We start from the raw sequence: 23,115 nt of genomic DNA on the forward strand, positions 1-23,115 counted from the left end.
AGAGCTCATACCACGAAAAGTAATGCGTCAACATATAATTTTTTAAGCTTATTATTTTTCTTAAATATAATTTAGTAAAAATAATGCAAATTTACGAAGTTTGAGTCCATGATTTTTTTTTAAATGACCGAGATTGTCCTGTGAAGCATATTTTCTCGCATTAAATTTTGATACAATAGCCTAACAAAGTGCATCTATTTATAATAATTCATGCAAAACAATGATATTATATTGTTTAATAACATGTTTCTACTCTATTTGGGGTATTAACGTTGAATATTTAGACTTAAATTTATTTATATACAACAAAATCTAGGATAGGTAAAATTTTTCGGGGTATATACTCCGATAGGCTATAGCGGAAAAATGAACATGTTGACATATAATTTTTCTTGTGTCTATCCATTGCTGGGATGTATGTCTACCTTATAAAAGCATATTTTAAAAGATTGAGCCCATTTAGTGCCGAGTATAGAACTGCCTTGAACCTGTGCGATTCATAAACTTACCTTATATAGAGTATTTACAATAAATCTGATTAATTAAAAGGATCCTTTATCTATAATTAACCAGTAACCATTGTAAATATTCGTACAACCATTATATATCCTACTGATTAAAGATATAAAAAAAAGAATTATATTTTTATAATACACAGAATAAGTAGCAGTCCACTCCCGGTACGTCGGTACGTGGAAGTTCTTATGAATGGACATATACGTGTAGTACAATGTTTACGTTTGATCACAGTCGAGAGAGAGAGAAAGGAAGAAGGCGTAAAGAATAATGAAGAAAAAAATATTTAGTCATTTGACTGCTTTTATGAAAAAAGGGTCCTTAAGGACATACGCAAGGTACCTACCTGCATATAATTTTTCAAGATATTTTTAGACAGAAAAACAGCTTGCATTACCAGGGTTTTAGAAAGATAACAAATTACGAAAATTTTTGCATTATTCAAAGAAAAGAATACAAAAATTACAAAACACAATTTACAGATTTTTTTCAAAATTTGTTTAAGAAGAGGTGTGCAAATCCATAATTATATTATTAAACATTTAATGTATTGCACACAGGTCCATCATCTAGTATAATTCAACTCCAGGGAAGAGCTCAATAAAGTTCAAAGTATGTTGCATATGACCTTAAGGTCAAAGTTTCAAATCGGTATCGTCGTTATTCAGTAAGAACGTATTTTGACGTCGCGTGCTACGAATTAAGTTTCCAATCATTCAAATAAATGTTATAACATATAGATAGTTTTCGATTGACCAAGAGTTACTTCCCGTTGGCCGCCATACTGGAGGTCCAAATGCTCATATTCCTTCATTGTTCAACCAATTTAAAAATTTTATGTTTGCTATTTTGAATTATAAATCATTATTTTTCTGAAGTATATAAATTTTTGGAAGCCTCCTTTATTTAAAAAAAATTATTTGATAAAGATTTTCCACCAAATATTTCTGCTATATTTTCTAAAACTTGGTAAGACAAAGAGGGAAAATCACTGAGTCGACCTCCAATATGGCGGCCAACGGGAGGTAACTTTCGCTAAATTCAGGCCTATCGAAAACTATCTATATAAACTCTTAATATATGTTTTTTTTTTATAATCGTCTTCTTTCAAAATCTTAAATTTTTAACATATACCATGAACATAGGCAGATCTAGTAATTTCGACCGGGGGGGGGGGTATAAACGGATTCTGAAAACAGATTATGTTAATTTTGAACATGTGTACCGTACAATTTAACACTTAGATATTTGATATTCTATCTCGATTAAAAGAAACAAAGAACTTGTACATTAAGACATAAAAACTACTGATGACTAATACCTTTTCTATAAAAAATGTCGGATGGTCATTTAAAGGAAGTAAATAATTTCTTGGCAGCTTAATATATTGTTTCTTTTCAAATTGTTTCATGCATATATTTTTAAGAATAAGTACACTACTGTCGATGTAATTATTACTTCACTTTAAAATTGATTTATGCGCTTGGAGGTTTGATGAGGTGTGGATGGGAGTTCCACAATAAACGTATTTAATTCCTAAACAAAATGCAAACTCAATTTCAAGCTTTCATCCGAACAAAACAAAATAGAATCAAAAGTAATTGCTTTCAGAGAATATCTTAAATTTTATAAATTGCTAACTTTTAAAATATACTCCGTATTTTTACTGAATTCTCCTCCATTGAGGTTTTAGAAAAACTCAAACATGTTCCTTCTTGTATTTTGATAAGCCTAAGGTACATGTATATACATGCTTCATTCACATTTTTTTGTTTGTATTTGCATATTATATACAGGAATGTCCACTTTTGTATTGTGATAATTTATACCCACAATGTCCCCTTTTGTAATGCGAATTTTTATACACAAAATATGTCCCCTATTGTGTTGTAGATTTTTATACACAAATGTCCCCTATTGTATTGTGAATTTTTATACACAAATGTCCCCTATTGTATTGTGCATTTTTATACACAAAATATGTCCCCTATTGTGTTGTAACTTTTATACACAAATGTCCCCTATTGTATTGTGTATTTTTATACACAAAATATGTCCCCTATTGTGTTGTAGTTTTTTATACACAATGTCCCCTATAATAATTTATACACACAGTTCCCCTATTTGATTAAGATGTTTTTTTAAATTTATTCCCAAGATTTATTAGTATTAACAAATTATTTCTGTGGTTAACGATCTTTTCTGTACTGATTCGCGAATGTCCATATATCTTACTAATATTCTTTAATATCCATTCATGCGTCCTCTAGTTTTCGGTTATAATCAAGTGTAATACATAAAAATATCGGTCTTTCCGCCTTAAAATCTCACTCATCGGAAAACTGGCTCCATAGTAGAACTTCGCCCAAGGAGAACTGGCTTAATCAAATGAGCTAGTCCCGGCCCCCAAAAGCTTATTCTCAGTTATCTATAACACCACGATCCTCATTAATATATATATATTTTTTATTTTGATGTTGGTATAATTGTATATATATATAAAATGTATATCATTGATGGAGTAAACAAGGTTCCAGTTCCCCTCAACCAGGTGACCCTGGGGAATTGGAAGGAATTGGAATCTTGCTAATCCACTAAATGACATACTTTAAATGTATAATAATTACCTCTTTTAAACGAATTAATTATCTCGAAATAATTTTTTATTAGAGTTGATATCTCTTAAAGTAAAGAATAACAGAACTAGAAATAAACAGATTCGAGTTATTAAAATGTGTGTGTAATATGTATAATGAAGAGATAATGGAATTGAAGAATAGTTTTGCAACTGATTAATTAGTGTTCTTTTCATATGTCAAAAAAGTATCTCCTTGTTCATGATTTTTTTTTCAGCAGTGATAAAGTTAAGTCCTTGAGATTATTGGCAACAGAACAGCTTAAGAATTTTTCATAACTCAGCCCCTACGCTAAATAAAATTTAAGCCATTTATCATATATTAGAAAGATAATTATTAATGGGATTTAAGGTGACAAAAAAGTGACAGAAAATTAAGGATAGTTACAGAAAGATGGAAATTGTAAATTAAAATTTCTTAGTACATGTATTTTTTAAATCTATTTTTTTTTTTAATCATTTACAACCAAAAAAGATCCAAGAAAAGATTTCCATCTATTCGATCAGTTTTTGTTTGTATCATCTGTCCTTAACATGATAACAAATCTGTTATTATATACTGCATGAAATGCATGAAATTGATTGATTGATTCCTCTGGAGAACTTTCCACTCATATGTAGACGTACGCCACCGCTTTCCGGTGGAGAGCTTCAAACTTTGCCCTACACTCGACAACCAGGGTCATTGAGCAGTGAGGGATCTTTTTTGTGCCAGCACCTACTGCGACACGGTACTTCGGTTTATACGGTCTCAAACCCGCGGCTAAAGGATTATTTTCACTCAAAGATGATTGATTGATACTGTTTAACGTCCCTCTTTAGAATATTTCACTGATATGGAGATGTGAAGTTCTGCAATTTTAGGCCTATGCTCGGCACTTACGGTCTTTGAGCAGGAAGGGATCTTTATCGTGCCACACCTGCTGTGACACGGGGCCACGGTTTAAACGGTCTCATCCGAAGGACCGCCCCGTTTAGTAACCTTTCACGACAAGCAAGGGGGTACTGAGGACCTATTCTAACCCGGATCCCCACGGGGCTTCACGCAAAGAAAACCATTGTCAACTAAGGCGCATCTAATGTTGCCAAAGATTTCGAAGGGTGAGAATTCCAAAGTAGCATTTAACTTCATGCTTTATGCATTATAATATTTTTAATATTCTATGAAAACATATTACAACTAGGGGTACTGTGAGCAATGAGCTCCCTAAATACATGTAATACCCCCGCCTTTCATCTGAATATAATGGCAGTATCCATGTTTTGCTCTGGAAAATTCGAAATATATGTCTGATGGAAAAATAAAATAGGAGGTGCACAATGGCAATCTGTAATAAAGATTCTGTGAAAGTTTCATTAAAAATTTCCTTCAGTGGTATGAGAGGAGTTGCAGATAAGAGATGGGTACCCCAAAGCGTAACAGACTGACGGACGGGCATACATTTTTTTTATATATACCCTCCCACTTTTCAAGCGGGGGTATAATGAACCACGTGCGCATGAATTCTGCACAATCAATATTTTTAATGATATCACCGTCATCAAGCAGCGTTGATTGTTGCTACGCTTGGGGGCGTGGTTTCATTAGTAAGCGAATAATAGTGACTGTGTCTCGGGAAATAGTCCTGGTCAAGGGGAACTAGAATCTTGCTAACTCACCAATTATATATTTTTTGACTTTGTTATTATACCGATATAAAAGTAATTAAAAAAAATAAAGGATTACGAATGACCGGGGTCTAGCTTCCGGACTAATGCACGATGATTAGCCCCTTAACATACATAGGCGTAGTCACAGGGGGGGGGGGGGCAGCGGGGGCACAAGCCCCCCACTTTCAGATCGGGGGGGGGGGGGGGATATGTCTGTGCCCCCCCCCCCACTTTTTAATGAAGAACAAAATCACAGCTATTTTGAAATAATATTAAACCTCATTTTATGGCATTTTTTTTATGTTCAACAACTGAGTAAGCATTTCTCTTGAAGTAATATAGTTGTATAATGCGGGTCGAAGAATTGGAATTGAAAGTAACTTGCCTTTGAAAAAAACTTGTCCACTACTAACCCCCCCCCCCCATTTGTCCATTCGCAGAGATTTCTAGGGAATTGTTCACATTTTACTGCGTAACTTTTATGGAGGAAAAAATCAGTAGACGTTAAAATTCGTTTTCACATGATTCAAACTTAAACAATTCTTCTGTTCATGGGATTCAAGCAAAATATAAGTAATAAAAAGTATGCATAAATAAAGGACTTAACAGCCTTGTCAAAAAGAACATTAAAAATACATCTACCGCTAAAGCCATTAGAGGTGTTAATACATCTAATTTGGGAAGATTTGCGTTTCTTTTGAAAGCTAAACATTTTGGTTCATGATTTGAAATATATACTGCCTAAATGTACATAAGTTGAAAAACACTCATTTACCATTCAAAAATCTGTTTGTCGTTTATTTTATCTATATATTCGATCAATGCATACTATCTTTGCAAGATATATAACTGTATTCAGCGGCAGCTCACACATATTGGTCCGACCAAAATAATTCCATCATGATAAGTAGATACAACATTATTGTTCATGATAAGAGTAAAGTTGTGTATGTCATACGTTAAAGAAATCAAAAATAACGTCAAAATATCATTAGAAAGTCACTTTCCCCCCGAAATGCAAATAAAAAATATCAATATTCCTACGCTCGCTCCCTCCTCAGCCTTTTTTTTTTTACGTGTTTGATAACAGAGAATAATTAGGTCATTCTTCGATTCATATCTTTTCACCAATGAATTGATAATACTATATCAACAATTGTATTAAGTACATGTTTATAGTCTGTTAATTATCATACAATTTGTTCTTAAAGAAAAAATTAATCATTCTGTGTGTGTGTATTATTAAATGACGGAATTTTCAATCCCTGGCCTGCTCGTGTGTACACTTCGTAAACTGTAGGGTATGTGTGGCAAAACGAGAACTGCATGGGTTGGAGATTCGGGTTCGTGTTGAAGTTCAGCATACCATTATATATAGAACTTGAATAATGTAAGTAATTTCTGCGACAAATATATTAGTATATTTCAGTTATTTTCAAAACAAAAAAGGTTTTCCATGTTTTCAGTTTAGAATTTTCCGACCCGGTCCTGATTTTCCCAACCCGGCCATTTTAAACACAAGTTGTTGCAGATGCAAATGTTAGAACAAACTATATAAAGTTCAACAGGGATTGTATAATTTTTATTAATCAGAATTCGTATTTATATGATCTAATTAAGAAAAGAAAAGTTTTGTCTGACACCGTAACTTCTCGGCAAAACAAAACGTGTTTCTCCGATCTCGCTGGATGCGTGTGACAGCTCCATTGCACGTGTGTAGACCAAGGCTACAGGTACATGTAGGCCTATGTGTACTGTTTGTTAGGAGACTGGGTAACCGTAATGCTATGGAATCACGATATTTACAACAGTTTAATAATTAGACAGTGTAGTTTTTTTTTATTAACGTCGTTATAAACACTGTTAAACATATTAAATCTAACAGTCGAATATCTTTGGATATGGGGTAACCCATATCTATTCTTGTTATAATCCGGCTGTGGTTTATATTTACTCTCTATATGACAAGGGATGGGAAATCCTACTCTGAGAAAGAGAGAACTTCAAGGAGTAGTTTGGTTCTGGTGTGTGAATTCCCCTTGGAGGGATATTCTGCTCTAGAGTACGATTCCCTGTGGGGCAGTTGGGGGTTGGCTATGGGGGAAATGCAACTCTACAACACCAGTGTCTACTTTCTAAAATAAGTTTTTTAACAATGAGGACGAGGGTGCTCGAACTCACCCTTACGGTACAGTATACATATCTCAAGCAATCAGGTGATTTTGCAAAAAGTTAATTGGTTTAAAGTACCCTATTTGCAGCAGTCGCAACTGAAATGTCCTGTAAATTTTCTTTTATAATTTAAGTAACGGTTGTGGAAAACATACATGTATTTAACTCCTGTTTTTTTTATATTTCTGTTAATTTAGTTCATTTGTATATTTCTTATAAAAAATAAAATTGTAACGGAAATAGATAATTAAGGGAAGGAGACAGGGCGTTCCGAAGGGACCCTGAGCTCGTAAAACGCCGAGAGCCCAGACATTCCGAGTGGGTATGTCACGTGATATACTCATAGTATATATAAGGCCTCGAGACTCGATAGAGTCAGTTGCTGATAGAGTGCCAGCGGAGAAGTGCGGTATTATCAAAGAAATAGACAACAGCGGTAAGTCTGTTCATAAGTCATAATTGCTATGCGATGTGCAGAACAGATTTTACCCAGTAGTATGTAACAGTCTACGTGAGCGTTGCATAAACGGACTTTCTGTATTAATCTAAGAGTAACCTGTTGCTTCTGGGAGAAGCGACGTGCTGGCGCTTTGGTTGTTTCTTTGGGGCGCTTCTGGAAGTCGCTTCAGAGATAGAAGCCCAATTGATTAAGAGGCGGTTTAATTTATTATTTCGTTTATTTGCGTGCTAGGGAAGCACCCGATATCTGTATATTTTGCATATGTAAATAAGTTTTAGTCAACAATCAAATTCCTCAGCAAGGTATCTGAGGGGGCCCTAGACCCTGAGAAAAATCATATAGTATATGTGTTAGGCAAACACGTTACAAAATTATTTGACTTTAGTGAAATGTATTCATAAACATTTTGTGCCATTAAAAATACTGCACATGTATGATGCTTCCGGATCATCGGACCGGGTTTTCTGCGTAAAACAAAAAATGAATAATTGTCTTTGCTTTGAAAGATTTTTTAGTTAATGTTTTTTTTTTAAATAAAAGTACCTGATCAAAGATGCAATGTAATGTAAATATTTTAAAGAAGTCGTCGTACTCCGATTCTGTAATGAAGCGTATACGTAAATGCATTGGATTTGATTTTAAAGTGTCTATCGATTATATTCAATAGCTGACCATTATGAAAAAAGATTATCTTTTCATTTTGAAATTTGTCATATTTTGGAGTGGTATTATCAGCGCCCCCTTCAGACCTTGTGTTATATTTTTTATAGTTGTAAGTATGTCAAATGACAATCATTTTGTCTGGTTCAATACTCTAATTCTGAGACAAAAAATTTGGAAAATCATAAATTACATGTAAAACAAGTAGCTTTAAATTTTGCAAACTATGTTGCAATCACCATATTTAAATTCCATTAATCATGGCACTGCGACAAAGAGGTCAGTGATGCCAAATTGAAAAATTTAAAACAGATTCCTAAATTTCAAAATTATTTGAAAATAAAAATTAAAAAAATATTTTCATCATGCAATAAATGTTCGTAATTTCCATATTTGATTTAAGATATTAAGCATTCAAGTGCCTATGAAGACAAGGGTCTTAATCAGTGATGAGAACGGTGGTAATAAGTGAATAAAAGGCACCAAAGAAGGGATTTTATTCGTTTTAGAAAATGTCCCCGTTTAGATACAAGAAAACTAGAACTGGTGTGTGAATATTAATGAGTGTGAAATAGGTCCCCGTTTGTGCTGTGAAATGTGCTTAGCTTAAAATTAAAGATATTGATATGTTCTCATTATATTTGTCATCAGGGTTACATGGTGATAAATATTTTAAGTCAAAAGTTTATGAAATATTAAAAATGAAGAAGTCCCCACTTTGACAGTCTTTAACCCCTGTCCCCGTTTGACACCCTTCACACGTAAGTGTGTGTGTGTGTGTGTGTGTGAGGGTGTGTGTGTGTGTGTGTACAGTGGACCTTCAGATATCCGGACGCCAGATATCCGGATGCTTCAGTATCCGGACGATTTTTCATCGGAATGGAATTTTTAAACTTTATTATGTCCTGTTTAACTGGTGATTCAGGTATCCGGACGTTTCACATATCCAGACAAATTGACTGGGAACCAAAGCGTTCGGATAAATGAGGCTCCACTGTATACATCTTTTTATATATCTTTTTAGAAATTGTTTAATTTTGTTATTCATTGTTAAACACTTTATTTAAGGATTAAAAAGGTAACCTTCTCTTGGCAGGCTTGTAGAATATTCCCAGACAACATCCCTATGGTATCTGTTGTGCTTGGTAGAACACTGCAAACATAGTCACAGCCTGCAAGGAACTTCGAGATTTCGCTCTTCTCCCTAAGTTTTCAAAACAAATAAAATCTTTAATGAATAGTTGGTTAATAAATTCAATATTAGAATTAAATTGTTAAACTATCTTAAATAATTGCCGACTTCGTTAATCTTTACTTATTATGAGTATATTTTATATACTCCAATATAAACATACATGTACTATGACCGATTGTTTTAAAATTAAAACAGAAGGAAATACTGTGAACACAATTACATAAGAACGTCAAAATGTGGAATTGATGCCTCCTTTTTAGTTCTTGACAATCCCCAAACCATCATGCCAAATGCTTTGCAAACTTCTGCGACTGAAAAAAATAATTAATTTGCCAACACTCTGAATACTTGGTTATTTTAAAGGTACCTTATCTAGCATATCGGGTTTTGCTGAAATTCTCTCTCTCTCTCTCTCTCTCTCTCTCTCTACTGCAAAACAAATTTTATTTCTGCGAGTTTTGCGACCTTCTTTAATTCATAATTATCAACCATTGCAGGCCATTTATTTTGCTTTGCAAACGTAGAGAGTGATTTTTAGTTTAGTATAAAGTTTTAATATTTGATAGTTTAGTAACATAAATATATCTCTATATTACTTTTTGATCCAATCACACCAGTACCCAACAATCCAATAGTCAACATCGATAACGAGCGCTTCTGGACATACCATGTTCTACAATAAACGTAAATCATATCATAATAATTATAAGAACCTCTGTTAAATATATAGTTGCATTTTCAATGTAAGAATTTTCCATTCGAATCTCTAATTATTATTTCATTGATTGTATTTTTAACTTAAATTTTATTTGATCATTTAGTGAGAAAAAGGCGAAGAAAGAATTTAAATATTAAAAAAAACAGACGAATTAACAACTAAATATTTACATTTCTGATAGTTTTCTGTTTGACAACTCTTAGAATATTGGGTGACTTGATTTCTTTATAATTAAACCAGAATGTAACTTTCACCAAATGAAAGGTCAAGTGCCTAATATGCATGTCAATCCAGTGCACCTGTCTTTGTGTCTGACGTCAGTGGGTGGGGAATATTGAAATATTGACACGAGAATCTTCGTATATTGTAAATTTGATAGACAGCATTTAAAAAATTTATATTATTTTTTCAATTCTATTGCACATATAAATGTAAATTTAAGGAATCACTGTGTAGTTTGTTGGATATGCCAGGGACATCATCAACGGCAGTTGACTATGTAAGTTATCCCACGTATCCAACTTTTGATGGCCTAGCATACAGAACAAACTAGACAGCGATTGTTTAAAAAGACGCGTTCGCAAAACAAACAGTAAAAGAATGTAAAAAAGGACTTATCTCTGTTTACTATGTTTAAAAAACTTTTAATTTGAACTATCCTGTGCAAAACGTTAAAGAAAACATCTATTCTCAACATCGGTGGGGGCACTAGAGTGGACATGCCGCTCCATTTCCCTCGCAAAATATTATGCATACAATGTATTATAGAAAAAAGAATTCGTAAATCTGATGACTTTTTTCAACTTCTCCAGAAATATTTGTTTGGTAGAGCCAAATCAAAATGTTTGGATGTGCACCTTAGCTGATTTTTTCAGCTTATTCTTTTGTTTTTCGATAATTTTTTTCTTCAAAATTATTTGCTTTTTTAAACTCACGAATTTTATACTCTTTCCAACGTCCTTATATTATGTTTCCCTCGAAGAAAAGAAAGACACAATGCAAATAAAAGTATAAAGTTACCTCTCCCATCTCTTTGCTCTTTGAGATTCTAACATTTTCGGGAAAAAATGTTCCCTAGAAATTATTTGTCCTAAAACATATTCAGACATATATTCACCAAACCCTTCACCAGTTCTTGTGAAAATGACGTTTTGCGGCTGCTATGTAAAATAAAAGTAAAAAATCAGTGTTTTGTCTTAAAAGAAAAAGTCTGATAAAACTACATTATATAAAAAAATAATGCTGAATACATCATACTTTTTAACTGTTTTCTTATTTTCTGTAGGAAGAAAGGATTGATTCATCAAATAAACTAGCTGTTCATTTGTGAGATTAAAAAATATATATTAAATGTGTTTGTGTCCGTTGTATATTTATAAAAGTTCTAGAAATTGGAGGTTTACCTCAGAAAAGGCTTTAAACAAAACTTCTGCACCTAAATAAAACATCCAGTAAAATAAAGATTATACATGTACATGTATAATAATGCAGAACAAATGAACAGAGAATTTCACTTTTAAGTAATCAATGGATCAAAATTGTTTCATACCTAAATTTTGTAGATTTGTCAGTCATTAATCAAGTTATATTTCATAGTGTGAAATTTCCATTTTACAATCTACTTGGAAGAAAAAACAATATAAAAACAGCACTTGCCTGCGCTACAGCCTTGAAACCATTTTATGTTTGTACATTTTCCACTTTGTAGAAGTTTAACAACAATATGTGGCCAAGTTAAAATTATATCAGCCTCGCTTTCTTTCACAACATCTATCAATTTATCCATGTTGGGTGGCATGTGAACAACTGAAAAATTTATAAATGTATGTACATTAAGTATAAAATATAATAAAAAATATCAAAAATGATTCCTCTTTTAAAGACACATATACAGAATTGGAAATAAAGTACAGTATATTTAAATAATGTTCTCTTCCGAAAACCGGTCGTGGTAGCCTAGTGATCGATCGTTCGCTTCGTGATCGGGCGGCCCGGGTTCGATTCTCGTTCGCGGCGCCGCGTCAAACCTAAGACGTAAACATAAACCCCTACTAACGTTATTGTGATTTAAATTCAAGACACGTGGTTTAGGTTTACCTATTCTAAGGTTATAGGGTAGATCCGGTTTTATAAATAAAATTGGCAGTAGACAGGAGATTGCTTTGGAAACATGTCCTGTGAAAAATGTGTTTCCAGACCTTTCTTGATGACTTTCATGATTTTCAACAGAAATGGGTGGCTAAAACGGGGGGGGGGGGTGGGTATTAAATAGCTTACTAGCGTGCGACATGCTGAAAAAAAATGTGTAATATCATCTACACTGACAAACCTTTGTTTGCCTTATATGCTATTGCTATTAAGGCGCACAGAGGATCTTACCACGAGCAACTGACTAATTGTTGATTGAATACCTTTACGCCAAATACATGTTTACATGTTACTTCAAAAACGTGGTTCAGGTCATATTATGATCATGTCAGTGGAGTGCAAAATAAAAAAAAAATGTTCTTATGAACAAAATGCAAACATTCGAAACTATGAAAGATATCACGGACGTTTGTAATTTGTTGTTAACTAGAAAAAAATATGCTTAATAAAATATTTACGTGGTTAGTGTCAAGTTCAGAACACCAGCACTTCAAGGGTAAGGAAAAGAGTATGCATTTAAATGGACAAAACATTTTTTTACATAACTATACTCGTGATCAAGTGTGTTGGCCATGGAATCCACCTGACAAGTGTATTCACCAACAGTACAATAAAGGAATTTATCAAACGTAAAATTCCTGTAGTATTCGTAGTAACCGATAATGCAATTCTCATTCAGCTGATTTGTCAGTTAAAGTTACATTGGTGCCTCATTTGCTAATCTGACGCCAAAAAATATAGTCCCGGTTCCAAAGCAAAATTTTTGTCCAAAAAGAAATTTTAATTCATGACAGCAGAAAATTGTATCATATAGAAAACTTATAGTTTAAATTTGAATGAATTCAAGAGAGATCGATTGAAGTACATTTCTACAGAATGATATTATAGGGTGGTGAAAACCAAAACGCAACATAACTTTTCTGTTTACTATGCCTCCACGTACTAGTCACTTCCTAGCCACATTTCCGTGAATAATTTACCCTATCTCGCTGTAGTCTCGCTAACTCTCGCCACAGCCACTGCCATAGCTACTCTGAACTCATCGGGTTTTATGATTTGCAGAACACCGAAAAATAAAAGGTTCCGAACACATTAGTAGAGGTGACATAGGCAGTGACTGTTCCTTCGCCAAGCGCTCGGCACTAGAAGTGAAAGTCACGGGTCTTTCGGATATGACCTTAAAAACGTAGGTACCGTGTCACGGTAGGCGTTGGCACGATAAAAAACCCTCACTGCTCAATGGCCCTAAGTGCCGAATATAGGTCTAAATTTGAAGCCCTTCACCGACATACGGTGACGTCTCTGTATGAGTGAAAAATTCTCGAATGGGACGTTAAACAATATACAACCAATCAATCAATTATACTTTTCCGAAACCAACAATCCTTTGATAACGGAGTGTGCGCTATAAATGAAATATTTGATCTTAAAAATATATTAACTTTTTACGTACGTACGAAAATTGAGAAAATTGTGATAACTCGCCTTAGAAAACAGATTCGTACTTCCAAATTACATACTGTTTTGAAAAATTATTTTGACGCGAATTTCACATATTCTTACGTGAAGTCATCCTTTGTAAGATTTTATTGAAATGTAACATGTTAAAAACAATAATTTTTCCTTGCCTTTTCTTTATCGAAATAAAATAAATGACGCGCAATTTACATATTAATTGAACGAACTCATTATTGCTAGAAAGTACATGTAAGCAATATAGGAAGTCGTACAAAATTGCATTCTCTTATAATACCATAAATTTTATTGATAAACCATATTCAATTAAGAAATAAATAACATGTTTATAAACTTCAATGGGATTTGAAGTGGGTCGGACACGTGATCAAATCCTGTGAAGGCCGAAGGCCTTCTCAGAAGATTTGATCACGTACCGACCTACTATAATTCCCACTGAAGTTTATAGACTTGTTATTTATTACTTATATATACATTTGAGATGGACAATTAAATATATTCGGATAAAAATATTGCACTAGCCGGTCGCCGTAGATTTCCGACAAAAGTACCCAAGGTGCAAATCGACTTGAAAAGCGGTTACGCTTCGAATTCACTAGGCTAAGGAAATATTTTGGAAAGGCTACTTGTGATCAGTAATAGTGAACAGATTGTTGTCTGGGAATATTTTTATTCGTGGAAATTGATAATCGATGCTGAAAAGACACAAGAAACACTTCCGAAATTTGATGATAAAAAGTTGGAGGAATTTCGGTCGCCTGAAAGGGATGGATGGATCCGATGGATTGAGGCACTTGTCCGAGCCAGTTAATTTGAAATCAAGTATTAAATTTGATCAAAAACATTCAATCTACGATTTCAGTAACTAAAGGCATATTTATCTTGTAAACACTGGTAAACACGGAGACACTGGCGACAGCTTACATTGAACTATGAACGCCGAAGTGTATGTCAGCCCTGAGGTCCATGCAGTAAATATATAAGCGAGGTTAAACCGGATGCCCTGGGCATACGCCAGGCTACGCATGCGCGAGAATGCTAGAGAGTTCCAATCGGCCATCCTCGGCTGACTCTGCTACACCAATCGGCTTTTCCGAATAGCTTTACGACCTCTGAACGGAAAGACCCGAGATGATGCGATTGAGAGTTCATTGGTGGATCCAAATTTCTAATGTATACACATAACTAAAAATTCATTCTATGGCACAAGCATTCTCATACGTTGGAAGAACTTGCAGTATATACCATATATAAGATAACTCAACAACTTGAATTAAAAAATTCATTCAACGACTAGTTCTAGCTTTTAAAAAATAGAACAAGTCTTCACAGGCATTAGTTTTGAGCATCAAGGCTCGCATAATAATTTGATACACAGGAATCCAAAAACAGCTTGATACAGATCTGTAGCAACAGTTTTCCATGTGAGGGAAGGGGTTGGGTGGGGCTACCAAAACAAAATCTGCGTACTATAGAGTTTTGCTACACGTGTAGCATCAGATCTAATTTTCCAATGATAGATCTCTTCTGAATAAATCTAGAATTCTAGTATATGTAAAGTCCTAACCATTATGGGTTATATATATCAAAATAGTCCAAAATAGTCAAAGTAGGCGGATGACGCACAGGTGCTTGAGGACAGGACCCCTCCCCCCACCCCCCACCACCTTCGATATAGACCCCTGGGCTTTTTCGATTTTTTTCTCATAAAAAATCTGTCATTACCATATTTGTGATAAGATCTGTACCAGCAAATCGAAAAATTACCTAAAACAAACGTTCTATTAAATCTACCCTACATTCTCTTATATATAGAGAGGGTAGATATTTTTATAAAATTTAAGTTTAAGCAAATTTTCTGAATTGATAGGATAGATTCTATCACAAATGTGTCATCCATATATAATTTATGTGAAAAAAGTCGAACAGGCCCGGGGGTCTATATTGGGGGGGGGGGGTCCTGTCCTCAAGCACCTGTGGGATGACGTTGTAGAAAATGTGAACGACTTACATGAATATCCAATAAACTTAGAAATTTTCTTTAATAAATTGAATTTCGGTTAGAAACACATGCATATGGTCCACGTATTGTAGTCCTTTTTTTAAAGGACAGCAACTTGTTTTACATATACATGTGTATTTATGTACCGTTAGATATTACTGCGCCGTGTGATACGGCAATGTATTGACATCTGACCTCTGACAAACTTCATACAAAATTGAAAATATTTTATCTCTGTATGTTTATAAAATGGAAAGATACCACAAATGTATATATAATGGTAAAGAATCTTTTCTCTAATGTTATTTAAGTTTATTGATAATTGTGATCAAGATATTTTCTTTGTCTGTATATTAGAGATGTATATCGTTACAATCAATCAATTTATCCCCTATTAAATATTTGGTAGGCGAATGTATGAGTACACGACATGATTGTCTGGGTTACTTTTTTTCTGGCGCTTATACCTGATACTTTTTATAAGTTCTGCAAATAAATGATTTGTAATACTGGTAATTTGCCAAATTATTTAATAACAATGATCGTGCTTTTGCGTTAGCAATCGCGTAAGATCAACGTGTAGAATCGTGTGCGTGAACATAGTTGGTGAAGGATCGTTCGTGTAACACGTTCAATCGTACGATAAGCGTGCGGACTCGTTCCTGAAACGTTATTGCTCGTGTAATTTGCCAACTGTAAAGTTGCAGCCACTATAGTCCGTACTTTTAAAAAAAACATGCTTAACAAACCTAAAATATTTAGAAGAAAACAATACTCAGTTTTCTTTTATAACATTTATGTGGTAATCACAAACAGGAAAAAGGGGGAAAATAGTAATAAATGATACAGACAAACCTCCAGACAGCGGAAAGTTTACAATCTTAAGGGACGGAAGTTGTTCCTGTATAACTCTGGGCAACCTCGTGAATGGCGTCACAATACATAGAGTATGTTTCGTGGTGTTTGGGAGGAGATCCTTGTCCATATTTTTATATGCAATTTGTCACACTCACAGACAAAGAAAAATGATTTCAACAACCGGTTATGTTGACTAAGCCAGTCTGTTATCTTGTGATATTGAAATGAAGATCTATGTATGTAAATGAATGCGTAAACATTCATTTCTTGTGTATTCAGAGTCACGACGAGAATTCAAATCAAAATTCATACAATAACTTAGACGAGTAACTTTACTTAAAGGGTAAAAATATTTCTGATATTAGGACACAGAGAAGATAAAATCAAATCATGATAATTCGAGTTTTGCTGAATGCTAGCGCTGCACATTATATTTTATCTTATCAACATGAATGACCTCGATATTAACTGAATTAACAACTGAAGATAAACTAAAATGATGAAAGCCAACGAACGAATGAATGAGCTTGGTTACCTTGGGATTTGATTAAGAGATGGGATCTGGTGCCTTAGATGAGTAAACATCAAGTTTTGCGTTTTCTAGTTAACGTGTTTTCCGTTTATCGTGTGTTGCATTTATCGTCTAGATCGTTTATCAGGTTCTATTGTGTATCGTGTTTTGCGTTTATCGTGTATATTCGGAAACCCTCGCTTTTTATCTTTACTACAGGAAGAAACTACTCAGGTATTCTTAGTTTCTTTTTCGTTTTTTAAACTAAAATACAATTTCTTCAACCAAGAAGAAAAAAAGAAAGTTTTTCCCTTGGTTTTTAATCCTTAAAAGAAATATCAAAGCGTATAAGGAAAAGAATAAATAAATAACGTAATTAATTAAACTATTTAATAATAAAATGTTACATATATCATGGCCAAGCAGAGAGTGTTTATCAAAACTTAATAACCTCTATTTTCGGAAATGAAATAATCAATGGTTTTGGATATATAAACTTTCAGATCATCGGATTTTCTGTGTAACAAGACAGAATTAATTCTCGGAATCAATTTCTTTGATCGTAGGAAAGGGTGAAATAAATTCTAACATTCGAAACTATGAAATTTAGGTCACATTATTTTCTCTACGGTATTAAAAGCAAGTAAAAATAAAACAAAAGAAATCGCCTGGTTCCGCCGTGACGGCGCAAGACTAGTGAATACACCGATCAATGTATAGTATTAATCGATTTCATTCAAATCGTAACTTTATTTAAATGTGCATAGACACAGATTTGAAGTTAATATTTCTGTATAATATCACGAACAAATAGCCAAAAATAATATTGACTTCTTAAAGGTGCATGGACACTTCATCTCGAAGTTATTGAATTTCTGGTCGGGTTGACACATCCTTGCACTTTCACAAATTATAGTTTTATTCTTAATACTTAATTAAAGTGGCAATTTTGTTGTGTATCAATGAAAAATAATAAAACTATTATTATAATACAAAAAATTCAGAGTAGAAATGTTCGAAAGTAAAACATTCTCACTAATATCGTTAGTCCGTGCTCAGTGTTCTGTACAGAGTTTAACAAATTGAATACACCCCTGAAACATAAACTGTTTTTGTAAACAGGGCACCAGCTCTGTTATTGTTAATGTTTACGATTCACCGGGTGTGTTCCGTTGTTGAAGTCTGCACACACCACTGAGCACGGACTGACAATATACTATGAGCGTGTTATCCTTTCGAACATTTTTACTCTGATTTTTTTTAGATTATAGTTTTAATATTTTTATCCGAAGTTTCGATAGCTTCAAAATGTAATAAGATTTTTATTATATTTTCTTGTTAAATGCTATTGCAATATATAAGTCGTAATATTATACAGAAAATCTGAGAAAACATTAATTTCAAATCTGTGTCTATGCACCTTTAAAATGAGGTTTTAAGAACCTAATATATGAATGTTTACATATATGACAACTTAGCCTACACGTACTTAAAAAATAAACAACAATTTTCAAAATTCTCTGGGGAATTTCCCAGTGAACTTTTTAACATTGTTGTTGATCACTTTTATTTACATTTAAGACGAATAAATTCCGATTTAAACTGCATTTGCTACACGAACGGGCTGCCGTATTGCTATGTCGTGAAGCGCGATGACCTAGAAGTTGTTTGGTCTTGCAACATTTGAATATTTACAATGGACGTATTTGATTTGCCAACTCTAGTGTCGAGTCGGGTTGATATTGAGCATGCGCAAAAACAAACACAGTATCTTTTTATTCAAACGGCAAGAACGCAACTCGAGTGCATTGAAAATATCCAGACATTGTTTTGCCCATGTTTTATTGGTGATTTTTGAAAAGCAAGGAATAAGGCGATACTGGGAAAAACGACGAATATCTTGTTTATTTTCTTCTGCCTAAAATCCACGAAAAAAGGATGTAATGTAGCAAAAATTTGTGAGTGATTCAATATTTTTATATGCTCTTGTCTGAAATATTAGCCAATATCCTTATTTAATAATTAAAATAATTTATTTCAAAACTCTTAACCAAACATCTGCCTTGCCTCACTTTCCTTCCATTGTCAATGTTGGCAGCCATCTTTGTTCTTGCTCACTCTTGTAAAATTGGAGAGTATGTCCGTGACCTAATTATACAACACGCGCGTCGTGTTCGAGGTGTTTGATTAAGAAATCCGACTCGAGAGTTGCAACTCGTGTTTAAATCAAATACGCCCAATGGTGTTCAGCAGTCAAGTTCATGAATTCTTCGTTTATAATGTAAGAACAATGATTCCAACTGAGAATGATATTACTATACGAGCTTATTATATTTGAAGTCAAAAGGGGTGATATCTTCTGTTCTAATTTACATAACTTCAAAGGAATTTCGGGTTAAAAACGGGGAGTGCGATTTTAGGCTAATTAAAGTATTTAAAACATTCTTCACACCAAAGGTAGACCTATTGAACATCTTTTGAATGAAAATATCTACATGTTTCATTTATTTTATCTTTTTCATCCATTTAAATTTATGTAAACAGGATATCATCTCGTCTTGTGATTCGGTCGCGCTATGACTTCTGATCCCCAAATAAGTTCATACAGAATTGAACATATTTTCTCTTCAATAGGTTCATCTAAGAAAGATATTTGCAAATGTAAATATATGTAGTTGTATCAGATACAAATTCTGTTGACAAATTTTACATGTATTAATGCAGGGCGCTATTACACCCCTACTATTGTTATTGTGATTTAAATTCAAGACACGTTGTTTACGTTGCATGACTATTCAAAGGTTATAGGGTAGAACCGGTTTTATAAACAAAATTGGCAGTTAACAGGAAATTGTTATAGTCTGTTTCTTTTGAAAACTTGTCCTGTTAAAAATGTGTTTCCAGACCTTTCTGAAAGACTTTCATGATTTTCAACAGAAAAAGGTGGCTAAAGGGGGGGGGGTGTTAGAATAACAATATATCTTATAATTTACGGGGGAAATTAGAGCTCACTAGTGACCAATACGCTGGTTGAAAAATGTGTAATATCATGTACACTGACGAACCTTTGTTTGCCTTATATGGCTTCTGTTATTAATGCACACAGAGAATCTTACCAGAGCAACTGACCAATTGTTGAATGTATAGCAACGTTTACGCCAAATACTTACACGTTTACATTTTACTTCAAACACGTGGTTCAGGTCAATCTATGATCATGATAATGGATTGCAAAATAAAAAGAATATTTCTTATGAACAAAATACAAACATTAGAAACTATGAAAGATGTCACGAACGTTTTTAATTGTTGAAAAAATATGTTTAATAAAATGTAGTTTGTTTCAAGTTCAGAACACCAGCGCTTCAAGGGTAAAGAAAACGAGCCGATTCTCTTATGCATTTAAATGGACAAAACATTTTTACATAACTATACTCGTGATCATGTGTTTTTGACCAGGGAATCCGCCTGGAAATTGTATTCACCTTTTAGTATAGTACAACAAAGGAATTAATACAGACGCAAATCGCTATAACAAATGAATTGTTTGCCATTGTGAGCATGAATAATAATAGAATTTTAAAAGAATGATGCTTTTCATTAACGAAATGGATGGGAAAATGATCTTTCTGCCTTTCAGTTCGCCATAAGATTTTCCTTTTTTCAAGCGTAAAATTCCTGTAGTATTCGCAGTAACATATAATGCAATTCTCATTCAGCTGATTTATCAGTCAAAGTCATGTTGGTGCCGCATTTGCTAATCTGACGCCAAAAAATATAGTCCCGGTTCCCATGCAAAATGATTTGTCCAAAAAGAAATTTTAATTCATCTTTGCAGAAAATTGTATCATAGAGAATACTTATTTAAGATTGAATGAATTCAACAGAGATCGATTGAAGTACATTCTTACAGATATCAGAGGGTGGTGAAAACTGAAACGCAGCAAAACTTTTTTATTACCTAACCTACTATATAAATTGTAATTACTAATAGGCATTTTGAACTGTTTCACGGTTTATTTTATGTTTTTGCGTGATCATGAAACAGTCGAACTGCTGACCGGGTCACAGAATGAACTGTTGCCTGTTTAAAGCGTCATCGTGATATTCAAGCATTTTGATGATCACGACATCACTATTTACCTGCTCTATAATTAATTAAATTGAAATAAAACACACAAACAATCAATCAATCAATTTGTATTACTTTAAATCATTTAATATTGATTTAATCTTTATATTATGTGTTCAGCTAATTAAGGTATGTCACTCGTGAAATTTGTTAAATCAAAGATTTATTGAGAAGTATATTTTGGATAAGTACTCATATAGTGTGACTCGAAATCGCAGGATGGTGTAAAACTTGTTCTAAAAATACAAATTAAGACATATATTAAATATTCCTAGCAATATCATAATGGAAAATAATCTCCGAGTAAAAGTATGTGAGGCTAAAAGTCCAAGAAATTAAATTTAATAAATGTGCAGATTTGCAGAATTACCTGCTAAATATCCTTCCACCACAAAAAATAGTCCCTCATAAATATTGCTTCTTTGTAGCTTTTTGGACAGTTTTTTTTAATTAAATGTTAAAATATTAACATTGTTGAAATTAAATATGTTATAAAAATTTAATTTTGATAAATAGTTTTGAAGTAAGAGGTTCTGCGTGAACTTTTCCAAAAAGCTGACGAGTGACTTACCTTAATAGACAGGTAAGTGAATAAACAGTTGTTAAAACTCTTTATTGATTGTTTGTGTATTTTTATTCCAATTTAATTAAATATATGGTAGGTTAGGTAATAATACACTTATTCAGTGACTACTCGGTAAAACAGTCAAACTGTTGTCCCTCGGTAGTGGGGAAGACCTGGGAAACTGTTGCCCTCGTCCCACTACCGAGGAACAACAGTTTGACTGTTTATCTGTTTACCTCGTAGTCATAAGTGTATACTGTTTACCATGTCTCCACGTGCTAGTCACTTCCTAGCCACATTTCCTTGAATAATTTTCTCTATCTCGCTGTAGTCTCGCTAACTCTCACCAGAGCCACTACCAGAGCTACTCTGACCTCATCAGGTTTTATAATTTGCAGAACACCGAAAAATAAAAGGTTCCGAACACATTAGTAGGGGTGTATTATTAATATTAGTATTTATTTTGATTTCTACTCATATTATATCACCAGTGTCGTTTAAAGTCAATTTTTTCTCGATCAAATCCAGAGCTCTGAGTCTTTCCTCATTAGATTTGAACTGAATTTTGTTACCTTCACTCTTTAAATTACAGAAATCCGCACTTTTAAACTGGATTTTTTTTTTGTATTTCCGAGACAATGGCGACTCTCTTTGTTCTCTAGTGCAGTTTCAATTCGCCGGATAAAAAGTCTAACAGCGTCTATGGCGTCAAAATCTCTATCATCACAATTTCTTGGTTCAAAATGAAACATATGTAGATGACAAACAGTATTCAAGATCAAAAGTCTATAAAACAAAACAAAATAGGAGCAGAGCAAACATGGACTTCCAAAACATCAGAGGTGGGATCAGGTGCCATGGGGGAGTGAGCATCCCCTGCCGACCGGTCACACCCGCCGTGTGCTCCTTATCATGATTGGGAAATAACGGGAAAATCTGTCAATTCAGTGTATGAATAATAGACTAACAATTTGTATGAAAACCGTTTAAATTCATTGGGCTATGGACATTTTTCTGTGAATCATTTTTCTCCGAATCACACATATTCTTATACTGGACACCATAATGTATGCCCTTAAGATTTTAAGCCAAGAGGAAGATTATAATATCTATACCTTCAAAGTATTTAGATCAAGGTCAATGGTATTGTCTTTGGGTTTTCTGAGTTTCTCTTTTTAAGGTAATACAAAAGTACTTCCAAAAAGAATTCCAAAGAAAATTCAATAGAAAACACATGTCTCATCAAAATTAATTTGATTATATGAATTTTTTTCTTCAGATGGTTTGAAATCTTTTTAAGATTAATGAAGGGATTTCTTATTTCAGTAGCGGAAATTTAAAAGACGCATAAACTAGAGATGGTATCATTTACTGGACATAAGAAGACTCGCACTATTAGAGGGTTCACAGATTATGA

The 23,115-nt window shown here is 33.5% G+C and overlaps 1 protein-coding gene across 2 annotated transcripts in view; it reads right to left on the reverse strand.

Annotated features, from left to right (window-relative positions):
* Positions 1-16,679, reverse strand: part of LOC134270878 (glyoxylate/hydroxypyruvate reductase A-like) — a 28,497-nt gene extending 11,818 nt beyond the window's left edge. Inside the window, exons 1-7 of one of the 2 annotated variants that reach the window (XM_062753128.1) lie at positions 16,488-16,679; positions 11,663-11,812; positions 11,410-11,441; positions 11,027-11,163; positions 9,885-9,961; positions 9,509-9,599; positions 9,177-9,297 (exon numbers count right to left, since the gene is read on the reverse strand). In XM_062753128.1, coding sequence (XP_062609112.1) covers positions 9,177-9,297; positions 9,509-9,599; positions 9,885-9,961; positions 11,027-11,163; positions 11,410-11,441; positions 11,663-11,812; positions 16,488-16,617 — 738 coding nt within the window. In that variant the 5' untranslated portion in view covers positions 16,618-16,679. Of the gene's footprint in view, positions 1-9,176; positions 9,298-9,508; positions 9,600-9,884; positions 9,962-11,026; positions 11,167-11,409; positions 11,442-11,662; positions 11,813-16,487 lie in introns of both variants that reach the window. The other variant, XM_062753127.1, reaches the window with a different exon arrangement.
* Between the last annotated feature and the right edge of the window lie 6,436 nt (positions 16,680-23,115).

This window comes from Saccostrea cucullata, unplaced genomic scaffold, assembly GCF_032062105.1.
Source record: "Saccostrea cucullata isolate Sc308-1 unplaced genomic scaffold, CSIRO_AGI_Scuc_v1 ctg1003, whole genome shotgun sequence".
Lineage (NCBI taxonomy): Eukaryota > Metazoa > Mollusca > Bivalvia > Ostreida > Ostreidae > Saccostrea > Saccostrea cuccullata.